Source organism: Azolla caroliniana, unplaced genomic scaffold (genome assembly GCF_043228905.1).
Source record: "Azolla caroliniana isolate FFs.n. ecotype wild unplaced genomic scaffold, voAzoCaro1.0.p SCAF_15, whole genome shotgun sequence".
Classification (NCBI taxonomy): Eukaryota; Viridiplantae; Streptophyta; class Polypodiopsida; order Salviniales; family Salviniaceae; genus Azolla; species Azolla caroliniana.
In genome coordinates, this window is record NW_028230450.1 from 4,825,656 (window position 1) to 4,842,799 (window position 17,144).

The window sequence follows — 17,144 nt, forward strand, 5'->3', positions numbered from 1 at the left end:
TAAACCGCGGGTTCGCGGTTCGGTTCGGTTCAAACCGAACCGTTGCGGATTGTTAGAGACGAAGGAAGTAGTGTACACAAAACTCCACATGAAGGAAGGAAGGAAGCCCACCAAAGGAGTGAGCGAGTGAGTAATGTGCTCTCATAAATTTCAGTGCAAAATATGTACATACATATATCATATATGTATGAAGAAATACAGTGAATGAAAGAAAGAATGAAATGAACAACTGAATGAGTCTCAAGAGACTTACTTGAGACGTGCAGAGAAGAAGAAGGTATTCCCACGATCCCACGACGACGACGACAATGCAGAAGCCTCCTGCTCCTTCCCATTTCCCGCTCAAATCCCCATCGCCGTCTCTGCATCTCCTTTGATCCCGCCATGGCTTCTTCTTCTTCTTCTTCTTCTTCTCCTGATCTGGCCCGACTTGCTCACCTCTTGAATCCTGCCCTAGAAAAGATCATCAAGAACGCGGCGTGGAGGAAGCACTCGAAACTCGTCCAGGAATGTAAATCTGTAATCGACAAGCTCTCTGCACCAAATCCGTCGTCCTCTTCATCAGGAAATGCCGAGACCTTGGATCCGAAGCTCCCCTTTAAGGCCCCGGAAAGCCCTCTCTTTGATGGCTCCCGTTACTATTTCAGCGCAGATGAAGCCATCTTCATCTTGCAACCGCTGGTTACTGCCTGTGAAACTGGATCTTTGAAGGTGGTTGAACCTGCGCTAGATGCAGTGCAGAAACTGATCTCCCATGGATTCCTCAGAGGAGAAGTCGATTCAGCTAATGCTGTAGACAATGGAATCCTTGTACAGATAATGGAAGCAGTATGTAAATGCCACGATCTTGCAGATGAAAGCATTGAACTTTTGGTTCTGAAAACTCTTCTTACTTCTGTCACTTCTGTGTTTTTGAGAGTTCATGGTGATAGCCTCCTCAAGGCTGTTAGAACTTGCTATAACATATACCTTGGGAGTAAAGTAGTTGTTAATCAGACCACAGCTAAAGCTTCACTTATACAAATGCTTGTTATTGTGTTCAGAAGAATGGAAGCCGATTCTTCTACCATTCCTGTTCAAGCCATTGTATTCACAGATCTAATGGAACCTTCTGAAAGGTCGTCCTCTGATTCAAATGTTACTCAATTTGTGCAGAATTTCATAACAAAAGTGGTTCAAGACATCGAAGTTATTCTGAGCCCTCCTTCTTCAATCAAATCAATAGCACATAATGGAGCTTTTGATGTTATAGCCTCAGAAAATACAGATCCTACAAATTACTTGGAATCAACAGACAAAGATATGTTAGATGCTAAACATTGGGAGATAAGTATGTATAAGAATGTGTTGGACGAGAGAAAAGGAGAGCTTTCAGAATTAGATCTTGATAGGTATGGCGATATGGAAAAGCATATCACAAATAAGCTTCGAAGGGATGCTTTCCTTGTTTTTAGGGCACTTTGTAAATTATCAATGAAGGTGTCACCACAAGAAGGAACAGATCCAGCCTCATTGAGAGGAAAAATTATAGCTCTTGAGTTACTCAAGATCTTATTAGAAAATGCCGGGGAGATTTTTCGAAAGAATGAAAGGTATTTTGTTGAAATTAGATATTTTCTACTCAAAACTTAAGGTCATATCATTGATATGTATCTTACTTATCAGTTGGATCTTGATGTACAATTCAACAAAAGTAATTTCTTTTCGCAAAATTTGGGCTGACATCTCATGCTGAATCTAACGTGCATATCAATTGGATTTCAATATATTTTGATGTAACAGGTTTTTGGGTGCTATCAAGCAATATCTTTGCTTGTCTTTGTTAAAGAATAGTGCCTCAGGAATCATGAACATTTTTCAACTTTCATGCTCTATTTTCATGAGCCTCATCTCAAAGTTTCGGATGGGATTAAAAGCAGAGATTGGAGTATTTTTTCCCATGATTGTCCTACGAGTGTTGGAGAATGTGGTGCAAGCAAACTTTCAACAAAAGATGGTGGTTTTGAGGTTTCTAGAAAAGCTTTGTATTGATCCACAAATCCTCGTGGACATCTTTGTGAACTATGATTGTGATGTTGATGCATCCAATATTTTTGAAAGGTATTTCTAACTTAATGAAATGGAATTTCAGGCTTAAATAATTACCCTCACCAATAGTGTTTCTTGGCATATTAAATATTTCTCTTGACAGGTTGGTAAATGGGTTGTTAAAGACAGCTCAAGGTGTCCCTCCTGGTGCGGTTTCTTCTCTCGCTCCCTTACAAGATGAGACATTGAAGCTTGCAGCAATGAAATGTCTAGTGGGAGTATTGAGATCAATGAAGAATTGGATGAACAAACAACTAAGAATTACAGACGCACACCATAACCAGAAAGCTGAAACTGATGAGGTAGGAGAGAATGGGGTTATTGTTATTAATGGTTCAAAAGAAGCTTTGGATGAAACTTTAGAAGGGACAGAATCTCGCACAGAATCTAGCAGTGAAACTTCTGAAGTTGCAACCTTTGAGCAACGCCGTGCCTACAAATTAGAAATGCAAGTAAGAATGAATCCTGTATCTCTCTTTGAACATGTTCATGTCCATTTTTTGGAAATGAATGTGATTTTTTTATTCTCTTTAGAGCTAGGGGCCTTCATTAGCTAAGAATAGAACTGCCCAAGGCCTACATCCTGCACTAGGTGGTTGTGAACAAATTCAAAAGTGGATCATTGTTGTTTTACTTTGTAGTTTTCCTCATAATTGATTGATTCCATCTATGTAGAACTTCATGCTCACATGATTCTTTTATCTTCTTTCAAAAATATTTGTCTGTTGTTGGAAATAATTGTTACACTTCTGGGATTATTGTTAATTTGTAATTTTTTTCCCTTAGCTGATTGATTCCATGGAGTTTCACCAAATGTGCAGGAAGGGATCTCTCTGTTCAATAGGAAGCCCCAGAAAGGTATTGAGTTTTTGGTGAATGCCAAAAAATTGGGAGAATCACCAGAAGAAATATGTACTTTTTTGAAAAATACACCTGGATTGGATAAAGCAATGATTGGCGATTATCTTGGAGAAAATGAGGAGTTGGCATTGAAAGTCATGCACTCTTATGTGGATTCACATAACTTCAGAGGAATGGAATTTGATGAAGCAATCAGAACATTGTTGTTGGGCTTCAGGTTGCCTGGAGAGGCTCAGAAGATCGATCGTATAATGGAGAAGTTTGCTGAAAGATACTGCAAATGCAATCCGAAGGCATTCACTAGTGCAGATACAGCTTACGTGCTAGCTTATTCAGTGATTCTGCTCAACACAGATGCACACAACCCAACAGTAAAGACGAAGGCAAGTAGAAAATATCCAAATATATCCAATGATGCTAGGTGTAATGTTGTTTGACAAAACCTCTTGGGATGCGTTACAGATGTCAAAGGCAGATTTTCTACGGAATAATAGAGGAATCGACGATGGCAAAGACATGCCCGAAGTTTTCATGGGAGCACTATATGATCGCATAGTGAAGAATGAGATTAAAATGAAAGGAGAGCCTACGATTGTTCAAAACAAACAACCTAGTGCAAATAAAATTTTGGGCCTTGATGCTATACTCAACATAGTTATTCGGAAACGAGGTGAGGAAAAGGCCGCTGAGACAAGTGATGATATCATTCGTCATATGCAGGAGCAGTTCAAAGCAAAAGCTGGAAAATCAGAGTATGTACGAAAATCCTTTGTGTTTGGGGATGCTATTTTATGTATCTGTATAAATAACATCTCATGATAAGAGAAAATCATTTGAACTTTGCTAGCTGTTCTGAAAAGAAAAAACTCTGAAATGAAGGAAAACCGGTGTCAATTCTTTAAGTCATGATGGTATTTTTAATAAGAGAAAAACTCCCAGAGTTTTTCTTTATTTCTCTAGTTGTTTTAAAGATTTCTTTTCCCCCAAATGCTGCTGATCAACCACTGAAAGGGAGAAAAAGGGATGAATTGACGATGTACTTGCTCAAATAGCTCTATAGTAGAGAAAAAAGGGTCAAATAAACTATATAAATGCTCCAATAGCACATGTAATTGCTAAAAGCAGGTTGATCATGGGCCTTTGGGGAAAAATAATGAAGCATTTGGGGCATTTGGGGAAATAAAGAAAAAAATCAGGGGTATCTCACAGTTTTCCCTTGTTATTATGACTTCAAACTTGGAGCTTTGTTAAGCTTCCGTTTGCATTTTGCAGAAGTATATTTTATGCTGCTACAGATGTTGAGGTATTAAGGCCCATGGTTGATGTTGCTTGGGCTCCCACTCTTGCAGCATTTAGTGTGCCTCTGGATCAAAGTGAAGATGAAGTTATAACCTTTCAATGTCTGGAAGGTTTTCGTTATGCAGTGCACATTACTGCAGTTATGTGTATGCGGACTCAGCGTGACGCATTCTTGACTTCATTGGCGAAGTTCACATCTTTGCATTCTGCGGCAGATATAAAACAGAAGAATATTGATGCTATTAAAGTATGCCTCTAATCTTGATGCTAATATTCTGGTGTCTTTGCCCATACAACTGAGTTTATCAGATTTATACCAATACAGTATCTAAAGGAATGAGCATAGATAGAGGATTCTACAAAACATAACAGCACTTTTATCTAAACCTGGTTTTATTATTTTTAAGGTTTTCTCTGACTGTGGTTTAGGGTTTAGAACAAGTAATGTTGTCAATCTCAAACCTTTTTTTCCCCCGCTTGATTTCTCTGTGAATTGATTCCTATATGTGTAGTTTGGAGATAAGGGTCTGTCACTCTGAAGTAGGATACTTGCTCTAACTTTGCTATATTGAGCTTTATCCTTCTGGTTATCTTGACTTATTTTATTTTAAAAAACAGGCCATTATAGCAATTGCAGATGAAGATGGAAATTATTTACAGGACGCATGGGAACACATATTAACATGTGTTTCACGTTTTGAACATCTTCATCTCTTGGGTGAGGGTGCTCCTCCAGATGCAACTTTCTTTGTGACACCTCAAAATGAGTCAGAAAAAACTAGGCAAGCATTGAAGTCTCCTGTTCTTCCTGTACTTCGAAAGAAAGGACCTGGACGATTACAATATACTGCTGCTTCTGCTGCTAGAAGAGGTTCTTATGATAGTGCTGGTGTAGGCGGTCATGCCTCAGGGGTTGTTACAACTGATCAAATGAATAACCTTGTTTCCAACCTCAATATGCTTGGGCAAATTGGAAGTTTTGAAATGAATCGCATATTTACCCGAAGTCAGCGATTGAATAGTGAAGCTATAGTCGATTTTGTCAAGGCTTTGTGCAAGGTCTCCATGGAAGAGCTTCGATCACCTACTAATCCACGAATTTTCAGCCTTACAAAGATTGTGGAGATTGCGTAAGAGATTTGGGCTTATTGATTTACATATGTTGAACAGCTTTTTGTTAACTTGGCATTACTTACTTGCAAAATTATATTTTTTATCCAGGCATTTTAATATGAGCAGAATCAGATTAGTTTGGTCAAAGATTTGGAATGTGCTATCGGATTTTTTTATTAATATTGGTTGTTCTGAGAATCTTTCTGTAGCAATATTTGCAATGGATTCTTTGAGGCAACTGGCAATGAAATTCCTAGAACGTGAAGAGCTTGCAAACTATAATTTCCAAAATGAGTTTATGAAGCCATTTGTTATTGTAATGCGGAAAAGCAGTGCTGTTGAAATCAGAGAGCTTGTAATCCGCTGTGTATCTCAGATGGTTTTAGCCCGAGTAAACAATGTAAAGTCAGGATGGAAGATTATGTTTATGGTAAGTATATAGCTAAGCCTGTGTTTAACATATAAGTAGAGTCCATGGGTGGGAAAAAATACTTTAAGTTTGATTTAACCTTTAAATATATAATCCATGTACGGAAAATGTACGTGTGTGATCCTATGAAATTAATAATGATTTTCTATGCATACAACGTGAGAGATTCTAAATGCATCTTAGGAACTTGAGCAAGTGGAGAAACTAATCGGGATCGTTGTCTGATCTTCCATGTATAGGTCTTCACCACAGCTGCAACAGATGACCATAAAAGTATTGTATTGCTAGCTTTTGAGACAATTGAGAAAATTGTTAGGGAGTACTTCCCATACATAACTGAAACTGAAACGACCGCTTTCACAGATTGTGTGAACTGTCTTATTGCTTTCACAAATAGCAGATTTAACCAGGATGTAAGCCTGAATGCCATTGCCTTCTTGCGGTTTTGTGCACTGAAATTAGCTGAAGGTGAGCTTGGCATTACTGGGAGAAACAAGGAGAAAGATAAATCTTCTTCACCCACATTCACAGACAGAGATGACCATATTTACTTTTGGTTCCCACTTCTGGTTGGTGAGTTAACAATACCTATTTATTCAGTTTAACACTTTGAGCATTTCTTAATTTACTTCATATATTTTCATTTTCGTTGTTATTTTAATTATGGTTCCTTCTATTTCTCGGGACTTGCATCAACAACCTTGTTGTTACAAACAACAAGGTATGTTTCTACACCATCATGTTTATATATCTGAAATGTAGAAGTTCACTTAGGTAACCTTATGAAATCACTCGTGGAGTTGCCGACAGTTTCTTACCTTATGCCATTTGTTCTAGTAATACATGAAAATATATTCTTGCAAAGATCCATCCATCCATCACCATGACAACTACTAACACCCATCATGACTTGTTTTACTATCCATGTATAGGCACAATCCCCAATAATGTAGACACATGATCATGGATATAATGTCTGCTTGTAATGATGTAGAGAGAGAAATGAGATCTGGTGATTTACAGGCTTGTCGGAACTGAGTTTTGATCCCCGACCTGACATCCGTAAGAGCTCTTTGGATATATTATTTGACACGTTGCGAATCCATGGGCATTTATTCTCCCTTGGACTTTGGGAGCGTGTATTTGATTCTGTTCTTTTCCCTATATTTGACTCTGTTCGCAGAGCAATGGATCCTCCTCTGCACAGGCAAGAAGTCAAGGGAATAGGTGGTGAACAAATTGAAGTTGAGGTAGATGCATGGCTTTATGAGACATGCACTTTGGCTTTGCAGCTGGTGGTTGACCTCTTTGTGAAGTTTTATGGGGTTGTGAATCCTCTAGTTGGAAAGATTTTGCATCTTTTAACTGGATTTATAAAGAGATCTCATCAAAGTTTGGCGACAATCGGTGTTGCTGCAGTTGTACGCTTGATAAGTAATGCTGGAAATCTCTTTTCAGATGAAAGATGGTCTGAAGTTTTGTCTGCATTAAAAGATGCGGCACTGGAGACATTGCCTGATTTTGTCAAGATAACAGAGATGATGGACCTTCAGGTGGCTCAACATATGCAGCAGAATGGTATTAAGGCTGATCAGTTAGAATCAGCTTTTAATCTCAAGAACCGGCTGCAATTTGCTATAGCAGATGTCAAATCGCGCACAGCTGTACAGCTACTTCTTGTCCAGGTAAAGATGTTTTGTGACTGTTTCAAGAGAATAATTTTGGGTGGTTTGTTAATCCTTCAATTGTTTTGCTGTTTCTCTGGAAAGATTGGTAATGGAGGGGGAAGGGGAATAGTACACCCTCTTTGATGGATTTGAAAGAATAGCATGAGGGAAAATCAGCAAAAACTTTCTAGTTTAGAGAGAGAAAGAAGAAAGATATACCAAACGTCTTTTAAGAGGCAAGAATGACCCATAAATCCAAACAAGAGATTACATATTAAAATGTTCTGTTGTCATTGTAAATAACAAACCAAACTAAATGTAACCAAGCAAAAAAGGAGAAGTAACTAAAGAATCCCGTTATCTACACATTGATTCCCAAGTCACATAGATTGTAATTTCCTCTAGCATAGGTCAATCTATAAGGGGGAAATTACAATGGTGGGAGGTAATGGCCTTTATTTGTCAATGACATTGGTGGTGAGGTTTCTGAGGAAGTAGAAGATAGAAACACAGTTTTCTGAAATATCTAAAGGCAGAGATCTAGAGACTAAAAACAATTATGGGGTTTAACACATAGGAGGGATTAAAGAAGTACAGTAGTTCTGGAAAACAAATGCCTAGCACTTAAAAAATATACAAGGTTGCAATGTCCTTGTTGGGAACCCATTTGTGTAGCCCTTCATTGACTTGTAGCATAAGTAGGAGTGATAGGGCTAAAGAAAGTTGTGATTGTTTTTTGTTGATAGCTTGTGTGGCAAGTGTGTTGCATCCCATCTACCAAACCATTTCTATGGTTTGGTAGATGTGTAGTATAATGTGTGAAGCTTGAGCCTCCATGTTTGTCGCATGTTATGATACATTGATGTTGCAAAAAATGCCTCATTTACAGAAGCATCTAGTGATGTATCATGAAGCAAGTGTGTTGCATCCAACCGGAATATGAAATTTTGTTTTTATGCGTCTTTTAGATCTTTTTGCTTATTTTGCACGTGATTTTAGAAAGTCGATGTGAGAGACTTTTTCGAACCTTAAGCATGTATTCAACAACCTTTTCCATAGCCATGATCTCAATAGGAAGTGATCCCATCTCAAGGAGGAGGTTATATGAAATTTATTTCTTTACTTGTAGAAACTTTCTAAGAAAATGTTTTTGGACATTTTCAAACTCTTTCCAAGTAGATTTAGGGATATTGCCACCCCATACTTCCACCCATAGAGAAACACTAGTGTCACCAAAGTATTAGTATTTCTTGAGGACCCAACACTTAATATCTCCATGATTGTATGTGTTCTCAAATGCATAATATGCTCTGTTTCCACTCGCTAAGCAGTGTGTAGCACATTCATTCCATTCATCAATGATTTGAAGGAACTTCAAGGACAAGATATTTGATGGTTTCCACATACATTAAAGTGGCTTATTATTGTACATAATGCATGGTTTATCATTTTTTTGGTTCATCACAAGTAAAATCTTTGTTTTAGAGATACTGGCACTTAATTTAGTATGCATGTAAATTGTTTCCAATGCTTTCATAACCTTTTATGCATCTCTTAAAGGATTTGCAAAAAGCACTACATCATTGCACATAACAAAACCATTTCTTCCCATTCATTAGTGCATGGACCAAATAGAGTTGGTGAGAGAGAGAGAGATAGATAGATAGATAGATTATATTATTGTCTTTGGAGGTCAAATATGACCTATGAGAGAGAGAGAGAGAGAGAGAGAGAGAGAGAGATATTGATTTTGATTTTAACAGGCAGTTGTTGAAATATACACCCTGCATGGTATGAGATTGATTAGTTCCCACGTTGTAATGCTCCTAGATATGCTGCATGATATAGCTATACATGCACACAATGTAAATGGAGACCTTGAAATGCGTTCAAAACTACAAAAGCTACAAGTGATTGCTCAAATACCAGATCCTCCTCTGCTTCGATTGGAAAGTGAATCCTACCAAGCATATCTAACATTCCTTCAACATTTATGTTCAGATAAATCAGATCTAGTGACCGATACACAAGTTGAGCGTCGACTAGTTGAACTCTTCCAGGAAGTTTTGGAGTTATACCTTGATACTGCTACAGCTATCTCTGAATCAAGTAATCAAAATCAAGGACACGAAATCTCTTGGGTTATCCCATTGGGCTCTTCCAAGAGACGAGAGTTGGCTGCACGATCTCCTCTAGTTGTAGCCACATTGCAAGCAATAAGTTGCCATCGAGAACCATCCTTTGAGAAATACTTGAGACAATTTTTCCCTCTTCTTGTTAGCTTAATCAGCTGTGAGCATGGTTCAGGAGAAGTTCAAGTGGCTTTGAGTGATATGTTCAGTTCTTGGATCGGCCCTGCTCTTCTTCGCCCTGTATGTTAGATTTTAATCTTTAACCCTATTGGAGAATGCAAAGAACGGCGACTTCGTTTCTTCCTTTCCCAATATAATGTGATGACATGTTTCTCTAACAAAGGATCAGAATTTGGGAGTTTTAACAGATCGTTTTGTAGTCATTGGCAACCTTGTTGTATGTAAATAATGGGTCTTTTCCCCAAATCAGCACATTTGCTATGGAAAATCAGTACACTTCCTGAGAGTATGATTTCAAGGAAGCAAATGTCAAATAGCTCTAAGGTGTGCCATATAAAAATTCGTTATGCATTCACATGAGGAAAAAATCAGTGGTGCAATTAACTGAAGGAGGTTTGGTTTGTCTTCAAATAAGACAACCCTGAGGATTTATTTAGGGACTGAAATTATATTCATTTTATGTTGCAATTCTTTGTTTCTTTGAGTTCATACGAGGCATTTTTCCATTCTCCTCTGTATTATTCTGACAAAATAAAATGTATTGTTAGACTCAGTCTTCTTGATTATCTATGGCTTTGCAGTGCCTTAAAAAGTCTTGCCATTGTACATTTGGACCCATTAAGTAGTGCAACCACTAATAATTGCAAGAAGCACCATAATTATGGACAAAGGAAATGTGATGAATTAGAAGTTCGTGCTCATCACTGTGGCATTTGTCAATGTGAGTCTGCATATTTCTTTTGTCTATAGATTCCGTGGAGAGACTTGTCTTCTTAACTTTGCAACACAAACAATAATGCGTATGTTGTTTACCAGGAGGGATGATTCAGTACATGACATTTTGTGAAAATGGCTTTACACATTCTCATTTCATATCTTTAGTGAGGAAGGTATTGACTTTGCACAAAAATATGGCTGGCTATGAGTAGTTCACCATTGATAGATGACTGTTTTTGTGGTCTAACAGGAAATTATTCTATCCTTATTTGCAGTCATGTTGTAGAAGAGAAGAGCATACTTTTGAGGGTTTTCTTGTGGGAAATTAAACCCTCAGAACTTTGCCTGTTTTTGGAATGTGCATGGACTTTTCCATTTTATGGAATTTATGGGATATTTTCGCTAAGTTTTTTGCTAATTTGTTAGCGATGGTAGTGTCATATTTTGATTAAATTCATCTGCAAAATGGGTAGTGTCATATTTGACTAAATTCATATGCAAAATGATGAACATCTCAAGATATATAAGAAACACATATATGTAGTTGTATATGATAGATCAAAGCCTTTCAAGGTAAATACTAATGTTAGTAATTAGGTAGGTCATAAAACTTTTGGGCTCACTATCTTTAATCCGATGACATGAAGCACTTAAGGAATGACAAGATAGTTTTAACTTTCCAGTTTTCCAATTCTAGCACCGTGGCTCTGCCATCCATATTCTTCACGACATCTACAACATGTTTAGAGTTCCTTGTCCCACATCATGTCTTGTGGGGCCGTTGTAAGATGGTAGCCTCATGCTCAAAGCTCCTCACATGGTATGGGGAAGGTTCAAAGTTGCCTCCGTAGAAAATTGACATTGTGTGGGCGCCAAGTCCGAACAATTGAGAAGACACACACACACACACACACACACACATACACAAATGCACATCCTAATGAACCGACAGAGTGTTACACACTTCTAGCCAATGTCCGGAGGCTCTATTGCGGTGAATCTTCTTCGGGCTCCGAGCCTACAAATGGTACCAACGTTAGCGTGCACACGGACGTTGTGCTTGTCCACAATGACTCAGCCCATGTCCGGAGGCTCTATTGCACGGACATTCTGCTTGTTCCCAGTGACACATGGTGTCCAAGACCATGTCCAGAAGAAAAGCCATATTTCCTATCAAAGGTTCTTTCTTCCCCTCACTAAAGCAATGGTGATATGGTGATATGGTGATGAATCGATGATCATGCAGAAACTCTCGAGCTCCCCATGGCTCATCCTGCTTCCCAACTTCATCGCCTCCATTCCCCTCATCCTCGGATTTCTGGTCTGGATCGCATCGCTCTCTTCTCTCTCTCGCGTTGCCGTTGGTTTCCTCCTCGGTTTCCTTTGCACCGCTCTCCTGCACAACCTCCATCTCCATCGCTCTCACCTCCGCAGAACGAAGGTAACCTCTCTCTCTCTCTCACTCACTCTAGTTCTTAACTTATGGTTTGTCTTTGCTTTCCTCTTTCACTAATCTCAATCTCCATCGTTCTTACCTTCTTAGAACTTAATTGGTTTGCCGTTTTCTTGCTTTCTTTCCTACCGTTTGAGGTTGTGCTCAATCTTCCTTTCTTTTTTGTCATCAGGCTCTTAGTAATGCACAGCTTTGCGAATTAGATGTGAAGGCATTTTCCCCTGCATCTGCACCGAACTGGCTCTCTCAAAAATCTGTTGAACACGAGAAGGTGTGGTTGTTTTTCTGATAGAAAATAAAACACACCTGATTTGGTTTCAAAGAAAAGTCATTACACTATATTCCAGGTGAAATGGTTTAATAGAGTACTCGAGGAGATATGGCCTTTTCTCAATGAGGTGACTGCTTCTTCTTTTTTATTCTTTCGCTTCTCCTTTCTTCTCTTTGTCTCTCTCAAATTTCTTGTCAATTAATGATTCAGGCTGCTTCAGGAATGCTGAAAATAATATTGCAATCTGTATTAGATCCATATAAATTCAGTATTATCCAAAAGATCATTATCAAATCAATCACACTTGGAACTCTCAACCCTCATATTGATGGTATGCAATGTGTCCTTTACCATTCCATAATTTGTCATGGAAAATAACAATCAGTGTATTTAAGCATGATAATAAGAATCGTAATTACTGAGACAGCAGTAAATTAGGAGAGATAGCAGTGTACCATGTAGAGTTGCCATGTCAAGAGTGCAGTCAGTTGATACTGCTGGTCTTATGACTTCTCAAAGATGAAATGAATGAACAATGTATCGCTTTGAAAGCATTGTATTTTTGCATGATGGAAATGTATCATAAAACTCAAAATGAATGTGCAATATCTCATGTTGTAAACATTGAAATCTTGTATAATGAAAATATAGTAAAAACTTATTTGTCGTCATACGGTCAAATGTACTAAGGGTTCCCCGTCGTCATACGGTTTGAACTTGTTGCAAGCAAAGATACAATGTTAACAAATGGATTATCTTATATATATTAATCAGTTGGTTAGCATTAGGAGGGTAGATAAATAGAGAGTTAGATACAAAGAACCAAGCAAGCAAGAAAGGAATCAAAATATAGATACATAGCCTGGACAGTTGTAGCTCAGTTGGTAAGATTGTCCTGCAGATACCAGAATGTTATGTGGCATTATGTAATCATGAAAAAATTATATGGTCTAATAAAGAGGTGTCAAAGTCAGGCCCTGAACCCAAGGCCTTGTGTTGATAGTCCAGTCATGTGCCACTAAGTTAATTTTAAGGAAAAAAGATAGATACATAAATAAGGAAGGGAGACACATAGATAGATAGATAGATAGAAGCAAAGAAACAATTTGAGGTATAGAAGATAGAGAGATGGATAGAGAGATATAAGATATATTAACCTCCTGAATATATCATAATGACTTTTTATGCTTAACAAATATTATGACTGCTTGTGTTAACTCGTCAAATGTAACAAAGAAAAATGTGATTTTATTGTAGCTTCCTAAAACTACCTAAAACCTTCAATGAGCTAGATTGCATGAAAACATATTATAGAAGATACCCATACACGCATTTCAAAAGGAAACAAAAGCCACCATTCTAGCTTGCATAGGATGGATCATGAAAAAGTAGCAAAAAGCTTTATTGTTATTGATGCAAATACAATATCGGAGTAGATCGGTTATGATGCATCATATATATTCATGTGATCACATGTAAAAATAATTATAAGCAAAATCAAAAGGGATCCTGTGGAAATAGGGTAAGGTTGTGATTCTTCCTGGAGATGTTCAGGAGGCAGAGGCTTTAGTGAAATAATCTTCATTTATTAATACATCTCTCATCTAGATTCACTAGCTCTAGAACATGATAAGCTCTAGGAGGCAATTGTTGGTATCAGGTGTGAAGTTCTCAAGTGGAGATGAAAATGAGGCAGTTCTGGAAGTTAAACTTGATTGGCAGCACACTCGAGATGCCAAGATCGTTATACAGTTGCAGACCACTGGTCCGCTTCTTACAGTGCAGGTCATTGCAAGATGTCTCTTTGCATTTCTTCATATATGCCTGTGTTGCATATGTAGGCCTGAAGTAATTGATAACAATACTTATATATGACTTTTGGGATGAACTTCTATATTTATAAGGTTTGGAATCATTATTCATAGATCAGTGTAGTATGTGAAATTGTTTGGGTAGTAAATGTTTTTATAATAAAAGTTTCAACTTTCTTCTTCATGATTTGTTCTTTCATTCTCTTTCTTCTTATGTTTTGTTGATAAATTTGGCTCTTTTCAGCGTTTTGCCATCTAGATTCTGTAATGCATTTAATTGTCAATATGCTCACAGTTTTCCCTATATTTTCTTTCTTTCTGTTGTGTAGCATCTTTTTTTTCATTTTATGTTCAATCAATATGCTTACACTTTTTCCATTGCCTCATGAATGATCAGATAAAGGACTTTGTCATGTTTGGAGTAATAAAACTGGTCTTCAAGCCACTTAAAGAACAATTTCCTGGGTTTGGTGCTGTAACATTGTCATTACTAGAACCTGTAAGTCTCTCATTACATGTATGGATATATTTGAGTTTTGTGGACAGGTTTCAGTACATGTGGAAAACCTGACATGAAAGGGGCAAAATTACCCATCTTTCTTAATTCCGTATTTTTAATATTGAGTTTCCTGAGGTGCCTTTCAAATGACTTCTAATATTTTCTTCTTTGCTAATGGCAGAAATCAAACACAGAATTGACGCACCATTAGAAATATATCATACAATATGCATACTGAACCAAGTATTGCCTATTCATTATTTTTTGCAGCCAATTGTCGATTTTCAAACAAAGTTTCTGGGTGCTAACATTCTAGCAATTCCAGGAGTGGACAATGTACTAGATGTAAGATTCATTTGCCTCATCAATTTCAAGAGTTAAAGTCGCAGTTCTTGGTGGTTGAAGTTATTGGACTCAAGCATACATTTGTTGAATGCAGAACATAATATTAACAGCCTTAACAGATCTCCTTGTTTGGCCCAATCGTCTAGTTATTCCAATCCTGCCTGGGGATTATAGGTTAAAACATAACACTATTTTCAACTTTTCATCAGTATTTAGGTGTTTTGGTTCTGATTTGTGTCTCCTGTTTGTAGTGATTTGATGCTCAAACCAATTGGCCGTTTACAAGTTGAACTAGTTGAGGCACAAAATCTTGCCAAAGCAGATATCTGGGGAGAAGCAGACCCATATGCAGTGATATACATACGACGAAAACAAGGATGCATCTGTACTAGCTCAACAATGAAGAATACAAAAACACCTGTTTGGAATGAAACATTTTTCCTCGATGTCTGCTAGCTAACCTCTTTTACTGTGCTAACTTTAAATAAATTAAGTGCAAGTTCTTACATTTGTCCTCGTTCCAGGTAGAAGATATAATGTCTCAAAGACTCACCATTCAGCTTTTTGATTATGACCTCTTCAAACCTCATGACTTTCTCGGATTAGGAGAGTTTCCTTTAATTGGGTTGGAGCCTGATCATCAAGCAGACATCTGGATCGATTTGAGAAAAGATTTGAAAAGTATGGAGCTGAAATCAGAAGGAAAGGTTCACCTTCGCATTCTTTACAAAAGTTTGTCTGTAGAGAATCAAGACAACTAGTTGATTGCAACAGAGTTTTGAGAATTGGTAATAAAATTAAGTAATATGAAGAAACGTGATATCTGTATGCTTCATATCATTAATCTTCACCTTCTTTTTAGGCAGAGCTCCAGCTTCACAGAATGAAGATGACATTGATTGCAGTAAAACATCCTTGATGTGCAATCAATGTAACAATCCCTATAAAGCCAGAACAGTCGGTTCAGGCTTTAGATGATGAGTAAGCTGGTCATATTTTTTATCTGGTAAATTTGAATTGGATATTGTTCCCCAGCTTGTTCAGGCAATTCTATATTTTGCGTTCACATGTGAATTATCATTTTTTTGGAGAATACAGATAGCAAATGTAATGCAACCCTACAGCACATTGTAAATGGGCATTGAAATAAATAAGTTGTCTGTTCATCTTTTTCCTTTTAGTTGGCTTGGTAGGAGTTTAAAACTACCTGGTAAAAACACAAAAAAAGGGGGAAAAAGGTTTTTGTAAAGAGTTAATGCGAAGTATCAAATTTGGTTCATAACGTATTACTTACAAGGCAAATCAAAAGCTGCTTGTTTTCAGACAAGCCTAAATTATAGATAACATGTAAAGACTTCCTCATCCTCTAACTTAACCTGTGTTATGTAAAGACTTCGTAATCCTATGTTATGCAAAGCAAATAAAATTTCTTGTTTTGAGACAATCCTAAATTATAGGTAAAATTTAAAGACTTCCTAATCCTATGTTCTGAGGTTAACATATATAATTCAGCCCCATGAACTTGGAGTTAATGTACGATGTTTTACACTTATATGAGGAACTCTACCTCATAAACCAAGGGTATGGCACCTTGCTTCACATGATTAAGGACAAGCTACAATTTTCTTTCATTGCTTTACATGCAAGGACCCTTAGTAGTAATTGAAGAAGTGTGTGATAATGTTGCGATAGTCAATAGCTTGAGCAACAAGATATATTTGTGATCCATTTTGCACTTAGTATACCAAAATGGGGAACTTAACAAAACATCCTCGTTCTTTTAATGAATTCCTGAATTCTCCTTCTATTTGAACTTTGTTCCATTTTGACACTTTGAACATAGGCTTCTTTGGCCACCCCAACACCGATTGATGCACGCCTACCAACTTGATTGATTATTTTTTAGTTGAAGTTGTCTTATTATTGCATTTGGTTATCTTAGATAATCATCAAATTGTTTCATATTAGTGTGCTTAATTCATGGGGTATAAACAATAATATATGTTTAATATATTCAGGATATCACTATAGATTTTGGCCAAGAACATTGTGAACGTGCATGAGCAATCAAATTTAAAATATACTCTCCTTCTTTGGAGTTTCAAAGCTTCTATGGGCCACTTTGCATAGGTATGCTTTATTTTGTATACATGCTTATTTGTGACTTGGACTTAGTATGCACAAATATACTAAATTATCTTAGAATTTGGTGTTTGCTTGGTTTCAAAACCACTTGATTGGAAAGTTTATAAAAAGTAGTTTTATGAAGCTCTTTATA

General features: G+C 37.2%; 2 protein-coding genes across 3 annotated transcripts; both read left to right on the forward strand.

Moving 5' to 3' along the window:
• Positions 1-283: 283 nt before the first annotated feature.
• LOC147854434 (brefeldin A-inhibited guanine nucleotide-exchange protein 2-like) lies at positions 284-10,336 on the forward strand. The gene is made up of 11 exons (XM_087331393.1): positions 284-1,592; positions 1,783-2,100; positions 2,192-2,540; positions 2,910-3,332; positions 3,412-3,701; positions 4,222-4,495; positions 4,867-5,378; positions 5,470-5,791; positions 6,031-6,364; positions 6,815-7,476; positions 9,222-10,336. The coding sequence occupies exons 1-11, from the start codon at positions 385-387 to the stop codon at positions 9,837-9,839; spliced, it is 5,310 nt and encodes a 1,769-aa protein (XP_087187519.1). The 5' UTR covers positions 284-384; the 3' UTR covers positions 9,840-10,336.
• A 1,356-nt stretch (positions 10,337-11,692) lies between these two features.
• Positions 11,693-15,930, forward strand: LOC147854435 (synaptotagmin-5-like). Of its 2 annotated transcripts, none has more exons than XM_087331583.1 (11): positions 11,693-11,928; positions 12,113-12,211; positions 12,288-12,338; positions 12,422-12,542; positions 13,872-13,996; positions 14,420-14,521; positions 14,792-14,866; positions 14,961-15,040; positions 15,118-15,313; positions 15,391-15,654; positions 15,729-15,930. In XM_087331583.1, the coding sequence occupies exons 1-10, from the start codon at positions 11,722-11,724 to the stop codon at positions 15,625-15,627; spliced, it is 1,293 nt and encodes a 430-aa protein (XP_087187709.1). In that variant the 5' UTR covers positions 11,693-11,721; the 3' UTR covers positions 15,628-15,654; positions 15,729-15,930. The 2 variants fall into 2 exon arrangements, with proteins under 2 accessions (XP_087187709.1, XP_087187710.1); XM_087331584.1 differs by having other exon boundaries at positions 15,733-15,930.
• Positions 15,931-17,144: the final 1,214 nt, after the last annotated feature.

Excerpts from the sequence above, each read along its gene's own strand:
- LOC147854434 (XM_087331393.1), top strand. The coding sequence starts at position 385 with ATGGCTTCTTCTTCTTCTTCTTCTTCTTCTCCTGATCTGGCCCGACTT. Across the intron at positions 2,101-2,191 it reads GCATCCAATATTTTTGAAAG|GTTGGTAAATGGGTTGTTAA; the intron begins GTATTTCTAACT and ends TTCTCTTGACAG. Across the intron at positions 7,477-9,221 it reads TACAGCTACTTCTTGTCCAG|GCAGTTGTTGAAATATACAC; the intron begins GTAAAGATGTTT and ends TGATTTTAACAG.
- LOC147854435 (XM_087331583.1), top strand. The coding sequence starts at position 11,722 with ATGATCATGCAGAAACTCTCGAGCTCCCCATGGCTCATCCTGCTTCCC. Across the intron at positions 11,929-12,112 it reads CTCACCTCCGCAGAACGAAG|GCTCTTAGTAATGCACAGCT; the intron begins GTAACCTCTCTC and ends TTTTGTCATCAG. Across the intron at positions 15,041-15,117 it reads ATCCTGCCTGGGGATTATAG|TGATTTGATGCTCAAACCAA; the intron begins GTTAAAACATAA and ends TCCTGTTTGTAG.